The 20,247-nt window shown below is 41.6% G+C and overlaps 2 protein-coding genes across 5 annotated transcripts in view; both read left to right on the top strand.

Moving 5' to 3' along the window:
• The window catches only part of LOC117527124 (proteoglycan 4-like), an 86,460-nt gene that overhangs the window by 38,583 nt on the left and 27,630 nt on the right, over window positions 1–20,247 (top strand). The window lies entirely within an intron of this gene.
• si:ch211-214c7.4 (proteoglycan 4) lies at window positions 1,952–13,226 on the top strand. Its single transcript, XM_034188661.1, has 5 exons — window positions 1,952–1,967; window positions 2,695–2,933; window positions 4,176–4,270; window positions 9,925–10,088; window positions 10,411–13,226. Exons 1-5 carry the CDS (start codon window positions 1,952–1,954, stop codon window positions 11,835–11,837), a joined length of 1,941 nt encoding a protein of 646 aa, XP_034044552.1. The 3' UTR covers window positions 11,838–13,226.

Raw genomic sequence — 20,247 nt, forward strand, 5'->3', positions numbered from 1 at the left:
AAGGCACTGGGGAGATGGCTGTCATTACATCATCAATAAATGCACAAGTTTATGTTGATATTTTGGACACTTTTCTTATCCCATCAATTGAAGGATGTTTGGGATGATATCATGTTTCAAGATGATAATGCATCTTGCCATAGAGCAAAAACTGTGAAAACATTCCTTGTAAAAAGACATAGGGTCAATGTCATGGCCTGCAAACAGTCCGGATCTTAATCCAATTGAAAATCTTTGGAAGTTGAAGAAAATGGTCCATGACAAGGCTCCAACCTGCAAAGCTGATCTGGCAACAGCAATCAGAGAAGTTGGAGCCAGATTGATGAAGAGTACTGTTTGTCGCTCATTAAGTCCATGCCTCAGAGACTGCAAGCTGTTATCAAAGCCAGAGGTGGTTGCAGCAAAATACTAGCGATGTGTTGGCGCGTTCTTTTGTTTTTCATGATTCCATAATTTTTTCCTCAGAATTGAGTGATTCCATTTTTTTTTTTTTCCCCTCTGCTTGGTCTAAAAAAGTAATCGCTACTGACTGCCACAATTTTTTTTTTTCCTGATTCTTAGTGTTTCTTAAAGCCAGAAAGTTGCCATTTGAAAGACTTTAGTTTTGTGTCATGTCTGTGATCTGCTTTTTTTTTCTACAAAATTAAACAACTGAATGAACATCCTCCGAGGCCGGTGATTCCATAATTTTTGCCAGGGGTTGTAGGACTGTTGGTGACCATCTGATACACCAGGATCACTTTGTGCAAAGTATACGGCATTCACAATAAGCAAATACAGAGACTGCCGAAAACAAAGTACTAGTGAGAACTTATTTTTTGAGTGTTTCCAACAGCATTTACATAGCTTTGAGGAACTGTCCCAGCATGCTGTTGAACAGAATGTAGCTGCTAAAGTTAAGAACAGAGCTGCAGAATAATTGCAAAGTTTACACAAGTGTGCTGTCGTGTATGACTACTCGTTTTTTAAGCGATAACTGTTAATTTTGGTGCAGTCACGGTAAAAGCAGCAGCTGCTGTCCACTGTGAGAAGACTTGGTGCGCGTGTATGTCCATTAATCATGAATGCAGCTGTTAAACAGTCTGCTAGAGGCTCAGCTTTGTACATGTTGTCGTCAATATAATTGTGAAAAATCAGAAATACATCTGTGTGGTCAGGCAGCCTGAAAAACAGCTGACAGTTCTGCGTGTAGTCACAGTGGGAGCTGTAACAGGTTTAAATTGTGTGCTGCTCCGGTAGACAACAGACTCCGCACACATCAAAATCCAAAATCTGACAGAGATCCAAAATCCGACACTCTCGCAAGGTAAAATTAACAAAGTTACCATCTCTACTTGGGAGAACAAAACATAAAAGGAAAAGCCTGAACAGGGTTAATTAATTCAGTGATTTCTCACCATTTGTATTTCCACATGATCATCCCCGACAGCTACATTCTCTGTCAGCGGCAGGGGCCCACTGCTGGACCTCTGGCTCCAAACGTTGGGCAATATTTTAGTAAACCCTACTGAAGCTCCCTCAGAAGCTTCGTTATCGGACATCACAGCATTCATTTCACTCGGTCTGTCAGCCATCGGGATGTTTCTGTTTGCTAAAATGTATATCACAGGCCGAGAAATGGCAGCAATGCAGAGTAAGACATTCTCTGGATATGCTGACTTGCCCAACAGGAATTGGCAATAAAATCCATCAGCGACCACAAATTATTACCGCAGGTGTGCTGACAGACATGAATACTTGATGTTGTGTTGCTAACCGGGGATTAACGTGTGCCATGTCCTTTAAACCAGATTCATAAGCCAATTCTGCGAGTCCCTGTGGTGGAAAAGCACATATGCTAGTCAGACCTGTAGCCAGCTGGTTTTACTCACCCACATAGATGACCGTTCACGGTTTGGACCAGTGACTCCAGCCAGCTATTAGACTGCTAATGTTTACAGTCTGTAGGTAGATGGAGAACGCTGATGGTAGGCAGGTGATTAGTAGGAGAAATTCTTTTTTTTTTTTTTTTTTTTTTTTTTTGTGTGTGCGCGCGGAGAGAGAGAGTCAGTGAGTGAGTGAAAGACCAGCATGACTTGCACCATATACACTTTGTCCTTTCACGTCTTCACCACAGCCTCTTGCAGGATTGATTAGATTATGATGTCCCAGTAGTGTGATGATTTCTCTGGAGCACAAATCTCTCTTCGACAAACATGGAGAACATGAACATTAACAATATGCATCTGCATAGCAGAAGATGATTGCAAACAAATCAGCAATTTGCTGCTCATTTCCTGCTTCCTCCCTCTCTTCATCCTCTGTGGTCTTCGTGTCACCAGCTTGTGGATGCTCCGTTTGCTTTCACGACTTCAAACCACAGCTTTCACTTTCAGTATTTAGATGCTAGAAGTCATCTGGAGCAAAATAATACCCTGTCAGATTTGTCAGACCTGTACCTTGAAGTGCACACTTTACGTCTTGCTGTGTCTTTTCATTGTGGCTTGTAATAGTTTCAGGAGTTGGATGGTGTTTCCTGTACAGTCACATCGGCTCTGTGTTAAATCGGGTGAGCGAATAACTGTCACGGACTGTACATTAGCAGGAGAAGGAATGGTGTTTGGCTTACAGTAGTGCTTGTCATAACTTCATGAAACATTCAGTATCTTAATACGACTGAAATATTAATCTTCAGTTTTCGCTTTCCCCCTGCAGGACCATTGAAGTGTAAGAGGAACTACTCACTCAAGGTGCTGAGGTTGAGCCCCTGGTTTTTATTTTACAACATCGGCAACATCTGCTCCTACACTTCAGGAGGGAATGAAACCGGATGGTGTTACCATGGAAACCACAGAACCAACAGCAGAAGCAAATCCTTCCTACCACAGGGTAACGAACCTCAACAAGACTCTCCCCCATCAGAACCACAGGAGCTGCTGGTCAGGAGGCTACTCGTAAGACAGCAAAAGATCCAGAAGTCAAACCAAAAGCTGTCTCTAAAAAGCAGCCCAGTGTTAAGAACGCTGGAACATCTGTATGTAACCCACCGGCCAGGTGCTGCCCGGCCTCCATGGTGAATGATGCAAATCCTCTCACAATCGTTCTGCAAAGACTGGCGTGGCAAGTGACAACAAAAACCTCTACAACGAAAGCTTCAGTGGTAGGAGCAGTGCCGAAAAGACCAGCAGGAGGCGCGGGTAGCATCTTTTACAGTTAAGAACCAAACAAGGGTACCTGACAAGATGTCTGGACCTGCTTGGACCACCTCTGCTGCTGCTACAGTAACAAATGGGAGGAAAGCAAACAACGGCTAGCAGGAGACCAGCAGCCGGAGACTGTTAACGAGCCCAAACCCAAAAGTACATGTGAGTCTCAAGGACTTTTATTTATATATCATTTTGTATGCATGTTTTAGAGAGTGAGTCAGATTTGTCATGCGGTTTCAGCTGGAAATATGAGTAGTGCAGCAGATAAGAAAATACGAGTATTTAGAGCGGAATCCTGCCAGTGGTGATACAAGCATCAAATTCAGCACAAGACACTGCTCTTTTGAAATAACTGATTAGCCACCTGAATTTTCAATAGGCAGCCAGGCAGGGGTCAGTGAAGAATTGCACAGGGGTCAAAATTAAAGATGCGCTAATCATATTTGAAAACATTATGTTCAAATTATTCACTTGATCATAACAATTCAAAAAAGGTATAGTTTGGACTATCTGCGACAGTAAAAACAGTAAGCATGGTGACAAAGGTCAGTTGTACAGGGGTCAAAAGTTAAAATTGCACCAATTTTGGGGCAAAAGTAATGCAAATTATTAGCTGAGTTAACAGAGTTTTAAAAGGAATAGTTTGGGCCATGTCATGCCTCAGTTATCATGACTCCTGTTGTAATTCTTCTATTGACCCCTAAATGGCTTCCTGTTGGAAAATTCAGGTAGCTAGTCAGTTGTTTCAAGAGTAATTTCATCCATCCATTTACAGGATTGTTTATCTGTTGCACTAAAAAAAAAACCTTTGAGTATGAAACACAGATTTAAGACACCAGTGCAAATAGTGAATAAATGTTAAATTTGAAATATGTGATAAGTTATAATGACTTATATCATTTTGTGCAGAGTGAAACCTTTTTTTCCCCCCCTCTCTTCACTCAGTTCAGTCTTATGTTAGTGATGTTCCCCTCTTATTTGTTATTGTAGCTGCTGCCAGCAGATCAGCTGTTACCAATGCCCCCAAAACCCAGCACTTCAGCCGCATCAAAAACTGATGGTAGCAGCCTTTCAAAGACCACCAGGCATGTATATCCACCACTCATGCGCATCAGGTGGACAAAGTAAATATACCAGGCCATTGACTGTTCAGAGTAGAAATGGCCGCCTTATTAAATGATGTTAAAAGGGAAACCGGACTCCCCTCCCTCCCCAAACAGTACTCTTACTGCTTTCTGTTTTTCATCTCAATCAACTGTTTTTTGTCTTTGTTAAACTTGCATCTTGCCTGCAGATCTGCAGTGAACTATGTAATCTATCCTTACCTGCATGAAAGGGTGACTTTATGTTGGTGCCCTGGAAAGTAGTGTAGAGTGATGTGCTTTGTGGGATTTTGACTGTTATCGAGTCAGATTTCGACTTTGTTCTGGGATTGTGACTCATGGTTGTTAGAAATAACCTAAGACAGAGGGCCACAGTTGAGCCACACTGAAGTACTACTTTTGTTCCACCAACGGACCCTCTATCTTGGGTTCAGATGTCAGCCTCCTCCTCATGGCACAGCTACAATCTTGGTTAAAATGAGTGGTTTGGGTAAAGTTGCTCCAAATTGAACAAAATTGCTAAAACTGCTTACAGTGTTTGTTTCACTTTTGTTGACTAGTCATTTAGCACAATTCATCATGAACTACTGAATATCTTAGATTGTGGATAATAAATTTGTGAGAAGTGAGATGATTATGGAATAAATTTCAATTGATTTGTGATAACAAACATGAGTGCTGCTAATGGGTATTCAGACAGAAAAAAATGCATCTAAAGGAAAATGATTTGTCCATCTCAACCAAATGAAATAAAACGTGTTCTTGTGTTCCTTGTATTTTGTTTTGTGAAAAGTGTGTGTGTGCACTTAAGATACTGTCAATATCGCTTCAGCTGTAATGTTCCCAGTATTGTTAATGGCTGACCTGATGATAGTTAAACTATTTTATCAGATGGAGACCCACAGTTTCCAAATGGAGAATCTCTGAAATTATCACTAAAAATCTAATAAGGCTGACCGTGTGTGTGTGTTCACTATGCACAGCCGCAGTAATAAGCAAGTTGCACCAACTTGCTATGGTGACTAGGGGCACCAAGGGGGAGGTCACTGGGGCCCTTAAGTTGAAAGAGTACATGCATGAAAACTCACACAGTCAGTTCGGAGCCCTTATTTTCAGTTCATGTGGTACTCAGGTCAGGTAGCAAACATCACACTATACTTACTACGTGTGCCAGTTAAAAGCACGCGTTTTTCCCAATTAAAATTTACCTGCTGTGTACGGCATGCCGGAGCATTGCAGCGATGTGACATGCTATCACCTTTTTTATCATCATTCACTTGAGTCTCATGAATGCCAAAAATTGCTTTATGAAAATTGATGACAACATACACACAGTGCAGCTTACTACACCTTAACTAAAGTGACATGAAATATACAATGACATGCCTAAAATTCATCTGTATTACACATGCATAAAATGGCTAACTCGCCGCGTGTGTGTGTGTAATATATAGATATGGCTTCCCTATCAATTTTTTAAAAGAATAAAAAATTTGCTCAGAACTGTACCTGAGCTGATCGCACACAGAGATGATGTTGATATGACGCTGTCTAGTAAATAGTTAACTTGATAGTATTCTGCTCCCATTAGTTTAACCTGGGCTGATAATGTCTTATTTCTTTGGAATGCAGAAAATCAACTCTGACAGAGGACTGAGATCCTCTGGATCTTTGCTTTACTAAGGCTCGATTTTAATATTAACTTTTATTAATGATACACCAGTGGTCTCTAACCTGTCTCGCGGGAAGAGCTTTGGACTAATGCCATCCTGTAATTGAAATACAACAGCATTGCCTGAATGGATTCAAGACTATTCAAGTATTAAAATATTAGTGGATTACTTTAGCCATTTAGTCAGTTATATTGTTTCAATCATAGTGTTGAGTTGATCAATGTGGCTATGATCCATAGCGTTGAACATCTTGATGACATGTACTACAGGGTGTCACAGACCGGCTCAAGGTGATTATTCTTGATGTATATCAGTGTGAAGTTCATTGTCAATGTCTGATATCAGTTTGTAGTAGATCATTTTTATGTGACTGTTCTTGGCTTGTTCCCAAGGACACATCCTCAGTCAGTGCACATTCCCAGTCAGCAGTAGGTGTCTACCCTCGTGCTGGTATTGCATTTTAAACCACCTGTATAATGGAAAAGCCAATGTTGAAGCCTTTGTTTAATGATGGTCCTAATGTGTATATGTGCTGGTTCTTGTGGTATCACGTGGCCAAATCAACAGGCTTCGTCTGAATCATGACTTTCAGTTGTAAATCTGAGCAGTGCAGCAGAACACAAGTTTTAAGCATTGCTTTAAGCATTCATTATGGTACTACCATGAAGGTATTTAGCTTCAACACTGCTTTAGTAACATTGCTCTTGTACTGAGTAGCTTTTTAAAATTATTATATAAACCCTGTTTTTCAAAACTATACCAACTATCTTCTACATTACTGACACACTGGAAGTGGTTGTTGACCAAACTACCCCTGGCCCCCAAAAGAACAAGATTGTTCAAGTAAAATGTGGCATGTACTGTGTCTAAACTTTTTCAGGGTACTTGATAGCCTTGTATTTTGTCTCAGCGAGGTAAAATAGATCACGGTTTCCAACTTTGCTCCTGCAGAGCATTTATCATCATCTATATTTTCCTGCTCTGACCATGCCTAATGGTCAATCAGGTGTTCTTGGTCAGTCAAGAGCTGGGAAATGTTGGATTTGGAGGATCTGTTGTGGATAGTCTGGAGACATGGAAAACATGTAAGGTGGGTGCTCTTCAACAACAGTCTTGGAGACTGCTGATATAGATCAGGGTGTGTTGGGGGTCAGGGGAAGCTTGTTACTACTGAAGTGATATACCTGTCTAGTATGGTCTTCATTGTTTCTGGTGTTTAGTGTCCATCTGTGGAAGATTGTGTATAGTTTAATAGAATGTGCCCTGCACACAAATATCACTGCACAGCTGACCAATTAGAATTGACAAGTGCAGCTGTTATTATTTTGCCATCCTACCCAATTTAAATCTCCCTAACCTCTGTTGTAATGTCTTTGCACTGGTAGACATTTGGACAGCCTTTCTTGCATTTATTTGTACCTTCTTGTGGTCTTCCTACATAGAGGCACCAAAATTTAGGAGTCACAACAGGAAGTAGAAATTTAGTTGGAACACATTAATCGTCAGATGTATAATGGGTCACCATTGAGAATTGGCTGGTTTGGTCGTGGGTAACGGTCTTTACCTATTGAAGTAATGTCATTTCCAAATGACACTGGTGCAATTTGGTTTGTGCCTTTGCTTTGCTCAACATGCTTTCCTCTCAATTCTTTTTTTTTAATATTTTTCTCTGTTGGACTTTTGGCAACAAGCTGTGATTTCTGTCTAGCAATCTTAGTAGAAGGGATTAATGTCCTCACAGAAAAGGTCTAGAGCATAAATCATTGGGCCTTGTGAAGAGCCAGTGCTGGTGCTAGGCTACAACTCTGTCTGCTGGCTGGACTCAGGCCTTCACTTTTCATTGTCAAGCTGATAAATGTGGGGCCACAACAGCCCAAAGAATGTGTCCTACTCTCAGGAAGGAGCAAAGTAGTTTGTTTTGGATGGGTTACAAGTCATATACACCATTCTTCCTGATGCTCAGTTTTTATTTGTCTCCAAGTGGTGCTCTGTGAGTCAGTGTAAAAGGGGGGGAAATGCCATTATTTTTAGAAAGACTGAAATGAAAAGGGGATAAACTGAACCAACTGTCCAAGCCCTGTCCTTTTCATTCAGGCAAGATCCAAATGGATATTTAGTCTGAAACGGAGGTGTGCCAGTGGAGTCCAGCATCCTGCTGTGTTTGAAGGAACAACCAGAAACAGGAAGTCATGGATGGGTGGAACACAGGTTCCCTGGAATGTGACATGGTTGCACTTTGAACTTTGGCCAAATGTTGCAGCTGTGTGGGTATTAATATCCACTGTTGTGTTGTTTGGATCTTGGTAAACATTTGAGATTGTGTTTGAGTTAATTACAAAGGATTCATCAAAAATATCTGACTTGTCCCTGTGCTGACCTTTACCCTTGCAATGATCTTTAGTTTGATTAAGAAAGGCCATTTATGGCTGTGTAGTTTGACATGATCCTCCCTTTGGTGTTTGAATAAATATAAATCATTCCTCTGGCAGGAAATGTAATCGGTAATAACACAACAGTAGAACCATTACAGCCAGCACCCTGGAACCATGTGTAGGGTCCAGGCACCATTATTCCCCTCAGTGCCTGCCCTCTTGTTAGGGTATTTTCACACCAGACAAGTGTTGCCTAGTTTAATTGAGCTCTGTTGCAGTTGCCCTCATGGTTCAGTTCATTTGTGCAGATAACCAATGGAACGCGAGCAGAGAATAAGTGAAACCACTTTCTTAAATGGTCCTGGCAGGATTCCAGTTGAACTCTAGTGCTTTTTACAATCCCTGCAGTTTCATATGAGCAAGTGCAGTCTCTCCATCACAGAAGAGAGGCAGGCAAGGGGGGGGGGGGGGGGGCTGCACTTGTGTTCACTCGATTTCATTATCAAACGATAATTCAGACATTATAATTCCACCATTTTTAATGTATTTCAGTACACAACAGGGATGAGAACATTAAGTGGTGTGTCTTTAAATCCTGTAAATAGTCATGTGAGAGAGAGAGCTGGGGGGGAACCAGAGGGTGGGGCTGGACAACTAGAGTTGAGAGAGACGACTAGACTAGAACGACATAATCAAGCTAAAGACTTCAGCAACCTTCAAACATTGATGACCCATGAAAGCACAGAGGGAGACTTTTAATGAATTGTTTGGGGTCATTGTGGGATTTTTAAGTCTGAGTTCTGTCTTCATTTGTGGTTCATCCATCAATCTCAGTCTACAGAAACTTTTTTTCTGTTCTTTTTTTGGTCTTGATTTCTATTATAATGAGTGGTCCTGTCTGCTCACATTCTACCTGTATGCAACGTCAGATATGGAAAAAAGTCTGTTTCTGTTACCTCCTCTTAACTGCTGCTGTTAAAAAGTAAAGTAAATGTCTCCATACACAACCATCCAGATCTGGGTCTCATGACATCACGGAACTATCTTAGGTCCTGGATGCTAACCACCCGGGCATACAGACTGTCCATTTTGTAGGTGAGGGAGTGCAACAAGGCATTGTAGCAAATATAGAATTATTGGTTCCTGACCATTTCAAAAGCGAAAATCCACGTTTCCATGGAAAACTTGTGTGTCTAATGTCAAGGAGCTGCATGTCTCAACTTCCATTGATGTCCTCACAGATGATGGAAATCAAAAATAATAAACAGTGGTCTACATGGATGGTGGCAGATGTGGCAACGTGTGTGTGTGTGTTCCAGGTTTAGTGAATACAGAAAAGTAATTTAATATTTTTAATACAATTTCCATATGGTGGTGTCAGTGTAGTAATAGATGACTAGGGCTCTGTTGGGTTTCCCATTGGTGAAATTTATTTATTTTTAAATGTCAGATCAGGTAATTTCTTTGTCCTTATGCATGAATTCAAGCAGAAGAGTATCAGGTTTACAAATCTAACTGTTGCAACAGAGGGCAAGTCACAACATAAGCAGCATCCGTTTTACTTTGTCTAATTCTGTCCTTCCACTTCCAGGCCTGTTGCATCTCGGCCTGCATCTGCTATGACCAGGCCCACCAAAGCTACAACCAAACCCTCTACCAGTGTATTGGCCAAAACTGCAGCCCCCAGAGTTACTACAGCACCCTCTAGTGGCCGAACCACAACAGTACAGTCTTCCAAACCCACTGCTGTTAAAGGTTTGAAAACTTATGTTTAACAAATGTTTGTGGGCTGGAATTTAAAAATGATATGGCAAGATACTCTAATAGTTTGAACTAAATTACTGCATTTAAGGCTGAATTTATTCTAGCAATGTTTTTGACACAAGGTCATGGAGCTGAACTCAATTACAAACTTCTCCATGATGCTGTAGACCTTTGAAAGAAAAGGGCATTATCATGCATGTATGAAGGACATCATTTTATTCAAAATCTTAGGACCATTTTTTCATGCTCATAAATGACAACATTCTATTGAAACTGGTTTGGCTGTATTGAATTTGGTTTCTGTTTGCTGTAGATGTCTGTCAACCGCATTCTGCTACAGTGGCCAAGAAACCCGCAACATCAGCTGCTCCCAAAAAACCTGAAGCCTCAAAAACCCCAGGCACCACAAAGCTTAACTCTGCCGCTAAAAAACCTATGTCAACGCAGGTAGCAGATCCCAAGCAATCCAAAACTCAAGACCCACTGAAGCTTACTAAAAAACCTGCTGTAACCACTGCTCAAGTCCGTGCTGTTAACAAGCAGCCATCGGGCCGGCCCCCACTTGCTTTACCAGTCAACAAACCTACAGTCAGCAACTCTCAGGCAAAGAAAGGCCTTAAACCTACTGTGCCGCCTTTCACTGCCATCAAGAAGACTGACGTCCCAGTGCACAGTGGGCCTGGAAAAGTACAGAGTTCTACAAGTACACCGGCTGCTGCAGCACTTCCAACAGTTCCCAAAGAGGCTGCCGTAGTTTTACCGCAACCATCCCTTTTTGCTACCTCAGCACCAGAAGAGGCATCTTCCAAAGGCTTTGACAAAGAGACTCCGCAAGACAATGGCGCTGCTTGGTCTCCACACAGTCCTGAGAGGACAACCATCCCACAAATATCTCCAAATCATGAGCAGACAGACGCCTCCACTCCTCCTCTAGTGATGCAGGAGAGACCCTGTGTCCCAGTTGAAGTTCAATTATCTGAAGTGGCCTCTCGTACAGAGCCGTCGGAGCCAGTTTACTCATTAGCAGATTGTACTACATCTAAATCACTTCCAACAGCAGCTGCACCTCAGATGTTTCCTTCTGACAATCTCAATGAGGAGGAGGATGAAGAGGAGAAAGAGGGAAGTCAGCTGGTTTCTGTGTCAGAAATGAGTGGTGCGACACAACCCACTGAAGAGTCTCGTCCTGGCTCAGCTGGGCCATTGGGTGGATGTGCTTGGAGGGCTGGTGGTGCATTGCTGTCTGAACTGGATTCTGAAGAGGTCAGTGGCAGTCAGCAGGGAGCTTCTGAACTGAGTGCCCCTGGCGTATTGGAGGGCACAGAAAGCACTGACGATTTGGGGGACGGCAGTCTAAAAGGAGCTATGGACATTGAAGGAGCCTCGGCAGGTTCACCTGACTTTGAGAAGGTTCCTGACATACCAGTTAATGACTTTGAGGAAGAAGAGGATGATGAGGATGACTACGATCGTGTGTGTGACATGGATGTTGGCTCGGAGCAAGCAGAGGACCCACAGAGACCCAGGCACGATAATGATGTGGATGATGATGAAGATGTAGAAATGGCCAGTGAGGGTGTAACAGAGAGTGGACTAGAAAGCTATGGCAATGCAGATGAGGATGACTTTGTCGAGGATGAAAGGTTGGACAACTTGAACAGGTTGGCCCAACTGCCACCTCCTCTCACCTGCTGCCCTCAGCCCCAGCTGCTCAGTGGAATCAACAGAACCCGCTTGTAGATCCATGGGCGCAGCCTCAGCAGATGTTGGAGGTAGCAGGAGCTGTGGTTAGCACCTTCACTGACCCTTGGCAAGCAGATTCTGAGACCCCAACACAATCCCAAGCCCAGCCTTGGTTAGAACTTGGGTCCATTTCCTGTGTTCCAGAAAATCGAGAAGTTCCTCATCATCCCTCTGTCACACATGAAGTGCAAAATGAAGCGTCTCATATGTATATGAATCAGCCCAGCCTACCCCTGATGCAGAACTTAGCTCCAGCTCACCTCTCTGCCCCAGGAATGTCACTGTCAAGTACTGTGAGCAGTGAAACAAGTACCCCAGAGGAACTTGGTGACTACGATCAAGAGAAGCACCAATCTCGCACTCAGGCTGGAGTTGTGCCTGCGCAGCATTACCAGCCTGAGGTAGAGCACAAAGACCTCAGCATGTACTTGGATGGAGAAGAAGAGGCTGAAGCAGAAACCCTCCCTGCTGATGAGATCCTGGGAGAGCCCACAACTGCATCTTCATCATCTGTAACAGATGATGAAGCCAGTGACACAGAGGGAGAGGTTCAGTTGATTGGGGATTCATCAGATAGGTCAGGAATCTGCCATGCAACCTTTGAAAGTCAGCCTCTTGGTCAACGCTGCCTATCTACTGTGGAGGAAGGAGAGGAGGCAGAGTCCGAGGCTGTGGAAGGTGGTGCTGGGGAAGACTTCACCCTACCTTCAGCTACCTCTGTGACTTCTGGGTTTGACGTAATGACATCAGCTTCAAACTCAAATGGCCAGTCAACAGGTGAGAGTTGCCCCAAGAGCCCTGGTGTGTTTTCCCTAGAGGAGCTGTCTGAGGAGTCCAAGGAGCCGTGTGCTGTCCAGCAGGTTCACAACCAGCCAACAATGGAAGAGCAGCACTACGCTGAATACAGGTACCAGGAAGCAGAGTTAATGGAAAGTGATGAAGAAGAACAAGGTCCCGGAAAAGCTCCTGTGAGCTCCTTAGAGCAACCAGATGAGATCCAGCCCCCCTGTTATAAAGCTATCTGTGAACAAACTGACGACTCTTTTGCAGGTAACGTATAGTTCATTGCTCTGGCTGCCTGCGTATCCTTTGTCTCCTTTGGCCATTCCAGTCTCCACAAAATATCTCTGTACTTCCTGTTTGTCCTGAAATCTCTGGGGGTGGATGTAATCACATTAAAATCACATTTAAAACAGAGAGCAAGATTCCATTATGACTATATGGCTTAAATTCCTATATGTGCAATACCTATTTACTCTTCTGTGTGCTTGGGTTTGGTCTTGTTTTAAAAAGATGTTCCTGCTTGTCGTGAACTGGCATAGAATCGACTCTATTTACAGTGCAAAAACAAAATCAATGAAAAATAAATGTGGAATTGACTATTACGTTTTTCATGTGTATTTATCTGACTTATACATAAAGTTTAACAGTTGTAAACTTGTATTTTTTTTTTTTTTTTTTCCCTGTAGCTTTCCTTAATCATGAATTAGCTTGTCACTCTTCTTGCACTTTAAATGTATCCCAAGTTTTCTTTCTGTTCAGCTTTTGGCATGATTAACGTTAAAGCAGTGCCAGTCCAGTCCAATTTGGCGCCATAGGCAAGATTTTAATGGCGCTCCCCACCCACACACTCACACAAGAAACTGTTGTGTTTTTTTTATAGAATAAAATGTCAAACAAGTCAATAAAAACAGTTAAGAACAGAACAAATTAGAAACCTTGCAACTGCAAACCTAAACATGTCCTCACCCTCACATTGCCTACTACAGCTCGACTCCTCATTTTCCTTGTAGCAAACTCATCTATGACATAATCATAGGAGTTGTTTTGAGACCACATAGTTTATGCTTAGATACCCCAAAAGAGCATCTGAAAAGGGGAGTAATAATGTGACACCATTAGGTGCCTATTTGCAATATATAGACACTCCCACATGGAGGCGCCGGCACCTCCACGGAATTGAGGGAGGTTGATGTGCGCAAATAAACAGACATCATGAACTGTATGTAACACAAATAATCAGGTAAGTTTACATCTATGTTATGGCTTTTTTTTTTTTTTTTTGTACCTATTACAAGCAGGAAAAATATAAGCTTTGCTTAACCACATGCCATTTCTAGCCCAGTCTCATGCTTATTTTTGTGGCGATTGTTTTTTTTAGTACGATTATTTTGGTATTTCTAACTCTACCCCTTCTAACTCTAACCATAACTTCTCAGACCCTCCCGTGAGGTTGGCTTGAATAAAAATGTAAACAGCTGGTCACTGATGTTGGCAATCAATGCATGTCAAACTGATGGGGAGAAACTCCGCTCAAAGCCTCTACCAACTATTACCACCCCAACAAAACAGTTTATTTTGGGTTAGGACAGTTTAGGTGAACCTCACCCCAAAATGCCTTAGGAGTTGGGAATTGGCAAACCATGGATGAAGGCACGTTGACACTGACGCAATGCAACAGAAAGAAATAATTTGTCCTTTTTTTTTTCTTTTCTTTTTTTTTTTATACTGTACCCAATTGGTCCCGTTTTTCCTCCAATTTTTTTTATTCCCAATTTTCCTCCACTGGGCACCAGACAGTTTGGTCCGTTTTTACATTGTTGACTTGTTGTTCATGTAATTAATCGCGACCAGACAGTTTGGGACTTTTTTGGAGGAGGGCTCCACTCATCAGACACTTTGGGGGTGGGGGGTGAGGAAACTATTATCATAGTCTTTGCTATGCAGTTAAAAATATTGACTTACATTTATTTTATATTCAATAATAACTACTTTTAGTATAAGAATAGTGAAAATTAACTACTTGTTTTTTCCCTCATTTGTGGTGCCCCCCTGCATGGACCCCGCACTTAGTCTACACTGCCTTTAGGCCTGGGTAGGTATGTCTTAAAGCTTTAAATAAACATTCCTGTAATTATTTTCTTTACCATGGCGTGCTCTTGTTGAACAACTTTGAGATGGTGACTTGGATGTGGAGTAAAGAAAAATTGTGAAACATTCTATCACTGTCCCTTTCACAAACTTGGACTGGTAATTCAGCAATTGCAGTTAGTAGTTGAATGTGTAAATGTTATTTCATGAGTGGTCTAAGTAAATAACTTGTACCTAAACTGTCTGAACTGCAAAACGATTTTAAAATTGCAGTCGACTGATCATCCAAAATGATTGCAGTAATTCAAAACATAAAAGGAGCAAATTCACATTTTGAAAGCTAAAATTAGTAAAATTTAGGATTTTCTTTGATAAACCAGAATGACAATTATTTGCTTTTTTTTAATTGTGCTCTTTGAATCGGGGAAATGTACAGTTTACAGTGATCCCTTTCTTGGATGTGGTTTGCTGCTGAGTGGTTTTGAAGATGTGTCAAATGCTTTGAGCTCAATAGATATAAAATACAACTGGGGCCATTGACCTTACAATTAAATAAGATCACCTTGCTGTATTATCTCTCTGAAGTGTTTTCTTCCATTAATACATCTTTAACAAGCTTCACAAAAGTTTGAACAATGAATCCCTCTGAGTTGCCATGGCTGCCCTTCCCTTTGGCTCCAGCTATCATCCTTTTTTTTTTAATCAATGTTTAATGAAATGATCAAAGGTTATAGAACAAGAAAGTAAAAACAAATCTTTTTTTTTTGTGATTCAAACACAAACCATACCTATTGTTTAATGTAACTGATTATATCTTCCACTGCTGTTTTTGGGCTCCTTCTTGAAATGGATTTCAGGTTTTCAAGTGTATTTGGCTCAGGACTCACTGCTGGCCAGTTCAAAGTGGTCTGTCCTTTCCTTTCAACAATTATTTTGTGTTGTTGGATGTGGCTTTGGTTTTTGTCCTATTGAAATAGCCAAGAACCTCGCCTCAAACTTTGACTTTGGTTTCATCTGTCCAGAAAACAATATCACAAAGAGTATGAGTCTGGTCTCTTGTTGTCTCATTAGTTTTGGTTCCTTTCAACAGTCTTAGGTTTAGTGTGCAGCATAGGATACAAGTTAAAACTACCACTCCAGATTGCTCCAGGTCAGCCTGGAACTTTTTGGGTGGTTTGTGTAGTTCATCAATCTTCAGACATCTGAGTTTAAGGCTTAGAATGTCTTGGCAACATTACAAACTGTTAAAACTGGTATCTTCAGATATTTGTCAATTCTCTTTTAGGCTTTGGAACTTCTGTGACGATTGCATTTCTGATGCTTTGTTATTTAGGGTTGGAGCAACTAATGAAACTTGTTAGTTGACTAGTTGGGTGCCTTAGTCATTGTCTAGTCAATGACTGAATTTGACACTGAATGAATTAAGCCAATTTCGAATCTACATGGTGAAATGCAAATGTGACACTTATTTGAACAAATATAAGCGCAAAATTACAAATACAGAAAATGGCATTAGCATGAAGACAATACCTGCATTGATTTACTAGGCATAGACTACCTGTTTGAGTTGAGTAATTCACCTGCAAAGCTTCACACACCCTTTCTTCACTGAGTGAAGGGATTGATGGCAGCTCCTGCAGGTCTATTATTTACGGGTTAAATGAACTTATTAAATGGCTTTTGACTAGCTGATACATTAAAAAAAAGTCGGCTTTTAGCTAGTCGTAGTCAACGATTATGACTAGTCATCCCATCCCTACTGTTCTTCACAATTGCACAGATGAAACCAGGAATAATTGGGCCCTTTTTATTGCAGTGAAACTTGGTTAATTTATGTAAACACTGACAATTAAAGGTTTACTAGCACTGGGTTTAAGATTTTAGCCATGAAAATAATTTTCATTGACACCACTAATTTTATTCCTTAGCTTTTAAATAAGGGTTTCATAATATGACATTGCCAATATAATCAAAATTTGTTCTGTTTGGAACAAATGGATTTATTCCCCTGAAGGGAAAAATTTCAAGCAAACAGCCATGCCCTACATTTGGTAACGACGTCATTGATCATGCGGGGGAGGCTGAGAAGCACATTGCGACAGCCAATCAAAGTAGAGAAAAGCAGTGCAAGGTCAGCTGGCTGCTCGCTCAAACAAAATAAACCAAGATGGCAGAAAATGCTCAAACACCTTATTTCTGTATAAATGTAAAATGCTTCTCATACTTTGGAGAGGTTGGTGAGAGAACCACTTCTAAATCTAAAAACACTATTTTTGAACCTAGGTTAACATCTAAAATGATTTACAAGGCATCTTACGGGTGTGAGCATGCATGCTCCGGGAACATGCATCACGCAAGGTCAAAGGTAATCTCTAAACCACATTCATGCACACATGTGTGGTCTCCTGTAGATGATAAAAGGAAAATAAAATAATCTTGAAATTCCGCCCAGGTAAGTATGTTCTCTTAGAGTGAGCTGTAATTTTGCAATGTTACAAAAATAAACACATTATAATGTTTGGATTTCAGTAGAAACTAAATTGTCAGTTTTGTGAAATTTAATAGGCTGTACAGCTTTAACAATAGGTGGCTTTTATGGATTTTGGATTTTCAGAAAAAAATTTAAATGGATGCCAATAACTTTAGTGTGCATTTCCTTTTTGAAATTACACAATGCTTTTTTTTTTTTTTTTTTTTTTTTGGCAGACACTTCATGAAATTAGATATTGAAAAATCAGGGTGATGCTGATTTTGAGCTGGGGCCTCATGTACAAAAAGGTGGAGTACGTCCATCTCCATGCTAACATTCAGATGTATCAAAAGTGAAATGACCGTGGAAATGTTTGGTGCACTACGCCAAGTTCATGGCTGGAGTATGCCCGTTTCTACAGCTATTGTTCCATTGCTGACACTTACAGGCGATGCTCGGAAACTGTTAATAGTGTAAAAACAAGTCGTCGGTGATAACACTGGACACTTACGAATAATTACACACCCCGTTTGCAATTGCATGGGTGAATATAAAAGCATGTGCAAAGCGATGAAGAAAATGCTATTAACAATGGCTGCGTTAGTGTTGTCAGGGACCTTGCAAATGGTGCAATCCGATGTGAGCGTGTATTCAGGGAACACAAGGATTTAATTGCAAATGACAGTTGGCTCATAGGCTGCTTTTGATTACCAAGGCCACTGTTACTGGAATTGTGCGGTCAGAGCGTAATATGGCGAGGAGCCAGGGGTTGTCTGTGTCCACACAGGTACTGACCACACTGGGCATCTTGGCAACACGTGCATTCCAGCGCGAGCTGGCTGATCAGTCAGGAGTGTGCCTGTCAACCTTGAGCCGAGCCTTGCCAGCTGTGTGGGACACAATCATCTGAATGTCATCCAGGTACATCACATGCAAACGTTAAAATTAGAGGTTAGATTAGAAAGAACTTTATTAATCCCTTGGGAATCTGATGAATTTGGCTTTAATAGGAAACAATTTCATTCCATCAATGTACAAATCATATGTGATGCGCAAATGCATTGGGTTGGGAATAGCTTGGGGGCTGGCACGGTGCTGCTTAGTGAGTATAGTTTATTCATGTAATTCCAGACATGGGCATGTGTGCATTCAAATGTTTTTTTTTATTACCTTTTTGTTTTGCTTGATGGTAAAAACTAGAGCTGCAGGTTTCTTAGCAAGCGCCCGATTGTCTCCGTGTTCAGTATTTGTCAAGTGTGTGTGCGTGCGTGCGCTGCTCTGAGCCCACAGCAGTTACAGCCTCACACACACGCCGTTTCATGTTTATTCCATTTGACAGGGTACCAAATAATCTATCCCTGCGTGTCTCCACGTCATTTCTTCATCTGTAGCTCACACTCTGTATAATTTCTTTTGTGTTCTATGGAATGATCAGAGGGTTTATCCCATGTCCTAGGACTACTTACATAAATTTACATATTCAAATAGGGCATGGAGAGGGAGGAGTTTGGTACCTCTGCATTTGCGCTCAGTTCCACGTTCAGTAGGATGTACAAACGGAACATGCACACTTTGATACATCTGGATATTTTGCGCATACGCCGTTTCTGTGTTTTAGTGTACCCCATGTTTCAGTCGGAAATCACGCAAGTCTTTGTACATGAAGCCCCAGGAGTGTTTTGAGTTTGGGACTTTATTGTAAAAGATTTAGTTTCACCATTTGAGTTCAGTACTATATACACCTCTCACTCATCAATGTTGCCAACAATGGATCAGTAAATCATAACGCTTCAGTCATGTTTGGCCTGTGCCTCTGGACAAAACAGAGCTCATTCACACTAGTGACAGAAGACGTCTGTCAACATCCATGAACTAGTCCAGACAAGAGGAAAAAACAAAAGACAAGATTCAACTCTACTAAATTCTTCATCAAATGATCAAACTTCAACGTCGCCATGCGTCCTACCCGAAGAGCCTGACCTCCTCCACCTCTTCCTGCTCCTACATTAAATCTCTGGCGTTCACTGGGGTGTGTTGCCCTCTTTTGCTCTTTTCTGTTGCCTTTTTTAAGCATTCCTGCTACACAATTTTGCAGCCCTTGACTTATACAAGCTTATGCATGTCCATGTGGTGCATTGATCATCTCATTACTGTAGCCTGGCGTGTTCAGGGTAAAAAGGTGTTGCTTGACAACTTGTAGGTGCCATTTAGTTTAACATGAAACCTATTTGACTTGTGATGCTGGGGACTAAGTGCATGGAGCTCTTGCATGTATCACTGGTAAACTTTCAGAAAAGAAAACTATTCCATTTACAGGTCTCAGTTTGCAGTAAAAAAAATTTTTTTTCTCTCTCACCATAGTCATTAATTGCATATACAGGAGGTTTGTTGCCTTGCCCCCCCCCCCCCACATTCAATCTTTATTTTCTGGGTGTTTCAGTTGTTACACATTTGTAAAACTGCTTTAAAAATACACAATTGCTCTCTGCTCAAATTTCCCAACTTTGCCAAAACCACCACCCCAGTCACCTCACCTGGTTGTAGTCTTACGTATTCTTCATTATTTCACATCTCAAAGTATTTCAGTAGCTACTGGTTCTCTTCTTGTCACAAAACTACTAATGTTTGCTTCAGGCTACTTGCAGACCTTTGGGCTTGGCTTTACAGTGTTTCTGTCACACTTGTCTGCTTTGATTTTCTGCACTGCTCTCACTGTCCTGCTGCCTGTAACTTTTCCTTTGTGTGTGTGTTTTTTAAGTAAAACGTCACTGCTGTAATCTTCCTTCCCACTTACTCTCACTCACAGGCTTCACTGCACTTCCGTACCTCCACTCCCGTGAACACCCTGCATACGTCAGAACCTACTGCGATATCGTCAAACCTCCCAATACTGCTGGGCTGACTGGTGCTGACCTCCCATCCAGGAGTCATGGGCAGCAGGCACAAAGCCCCCAACGCGCAGGCTGGAACAACACCAGAGGCACTGCAGGAACTACAACAACGGCGAGAACACAGAAACAAACCCCTGGAAGAGGTGGAGCAGGAGAGGAAGCGGAGGGAAGAAGA

The sequence above is a fragment of the Thalassophryne amazonica genome, chromosome 15, assembly GCF_902500255.1.
Source record: "Thalassophryne amazonica chromosome 15, fThaAma1.1, whole genome shotgun sequence".
NCBI lineage: Eukaryota > Metazoa > Chordata > Actinopteri > Batrachoidiformes > Batrachoididae > Thalassophryne > Thalassophryne amazonica.

What these genes read in the sequence shown, in the direction of transcription:
- si:ch211-214c7.4 (XM_034188661.1), top strand. An exon ending in TGCTGGTCAGGAGGCTACTC is followed by an intron (nt 2,934 to 4,175) that starts GTAAGACAGCAA and finishes TTGTTATTGTAG; the next exon opens with CTGCTGCCAGCAGATCAGCT. An exon ending in AGCCTTTCAAAGACCACCAG is followed by an intron (nt 4,271 to 9,924) that starts GCATGTATATCC and finishes TTCCACTTCCAG; the next exon opens with GCCTGTTGCATCTCGGCCTG.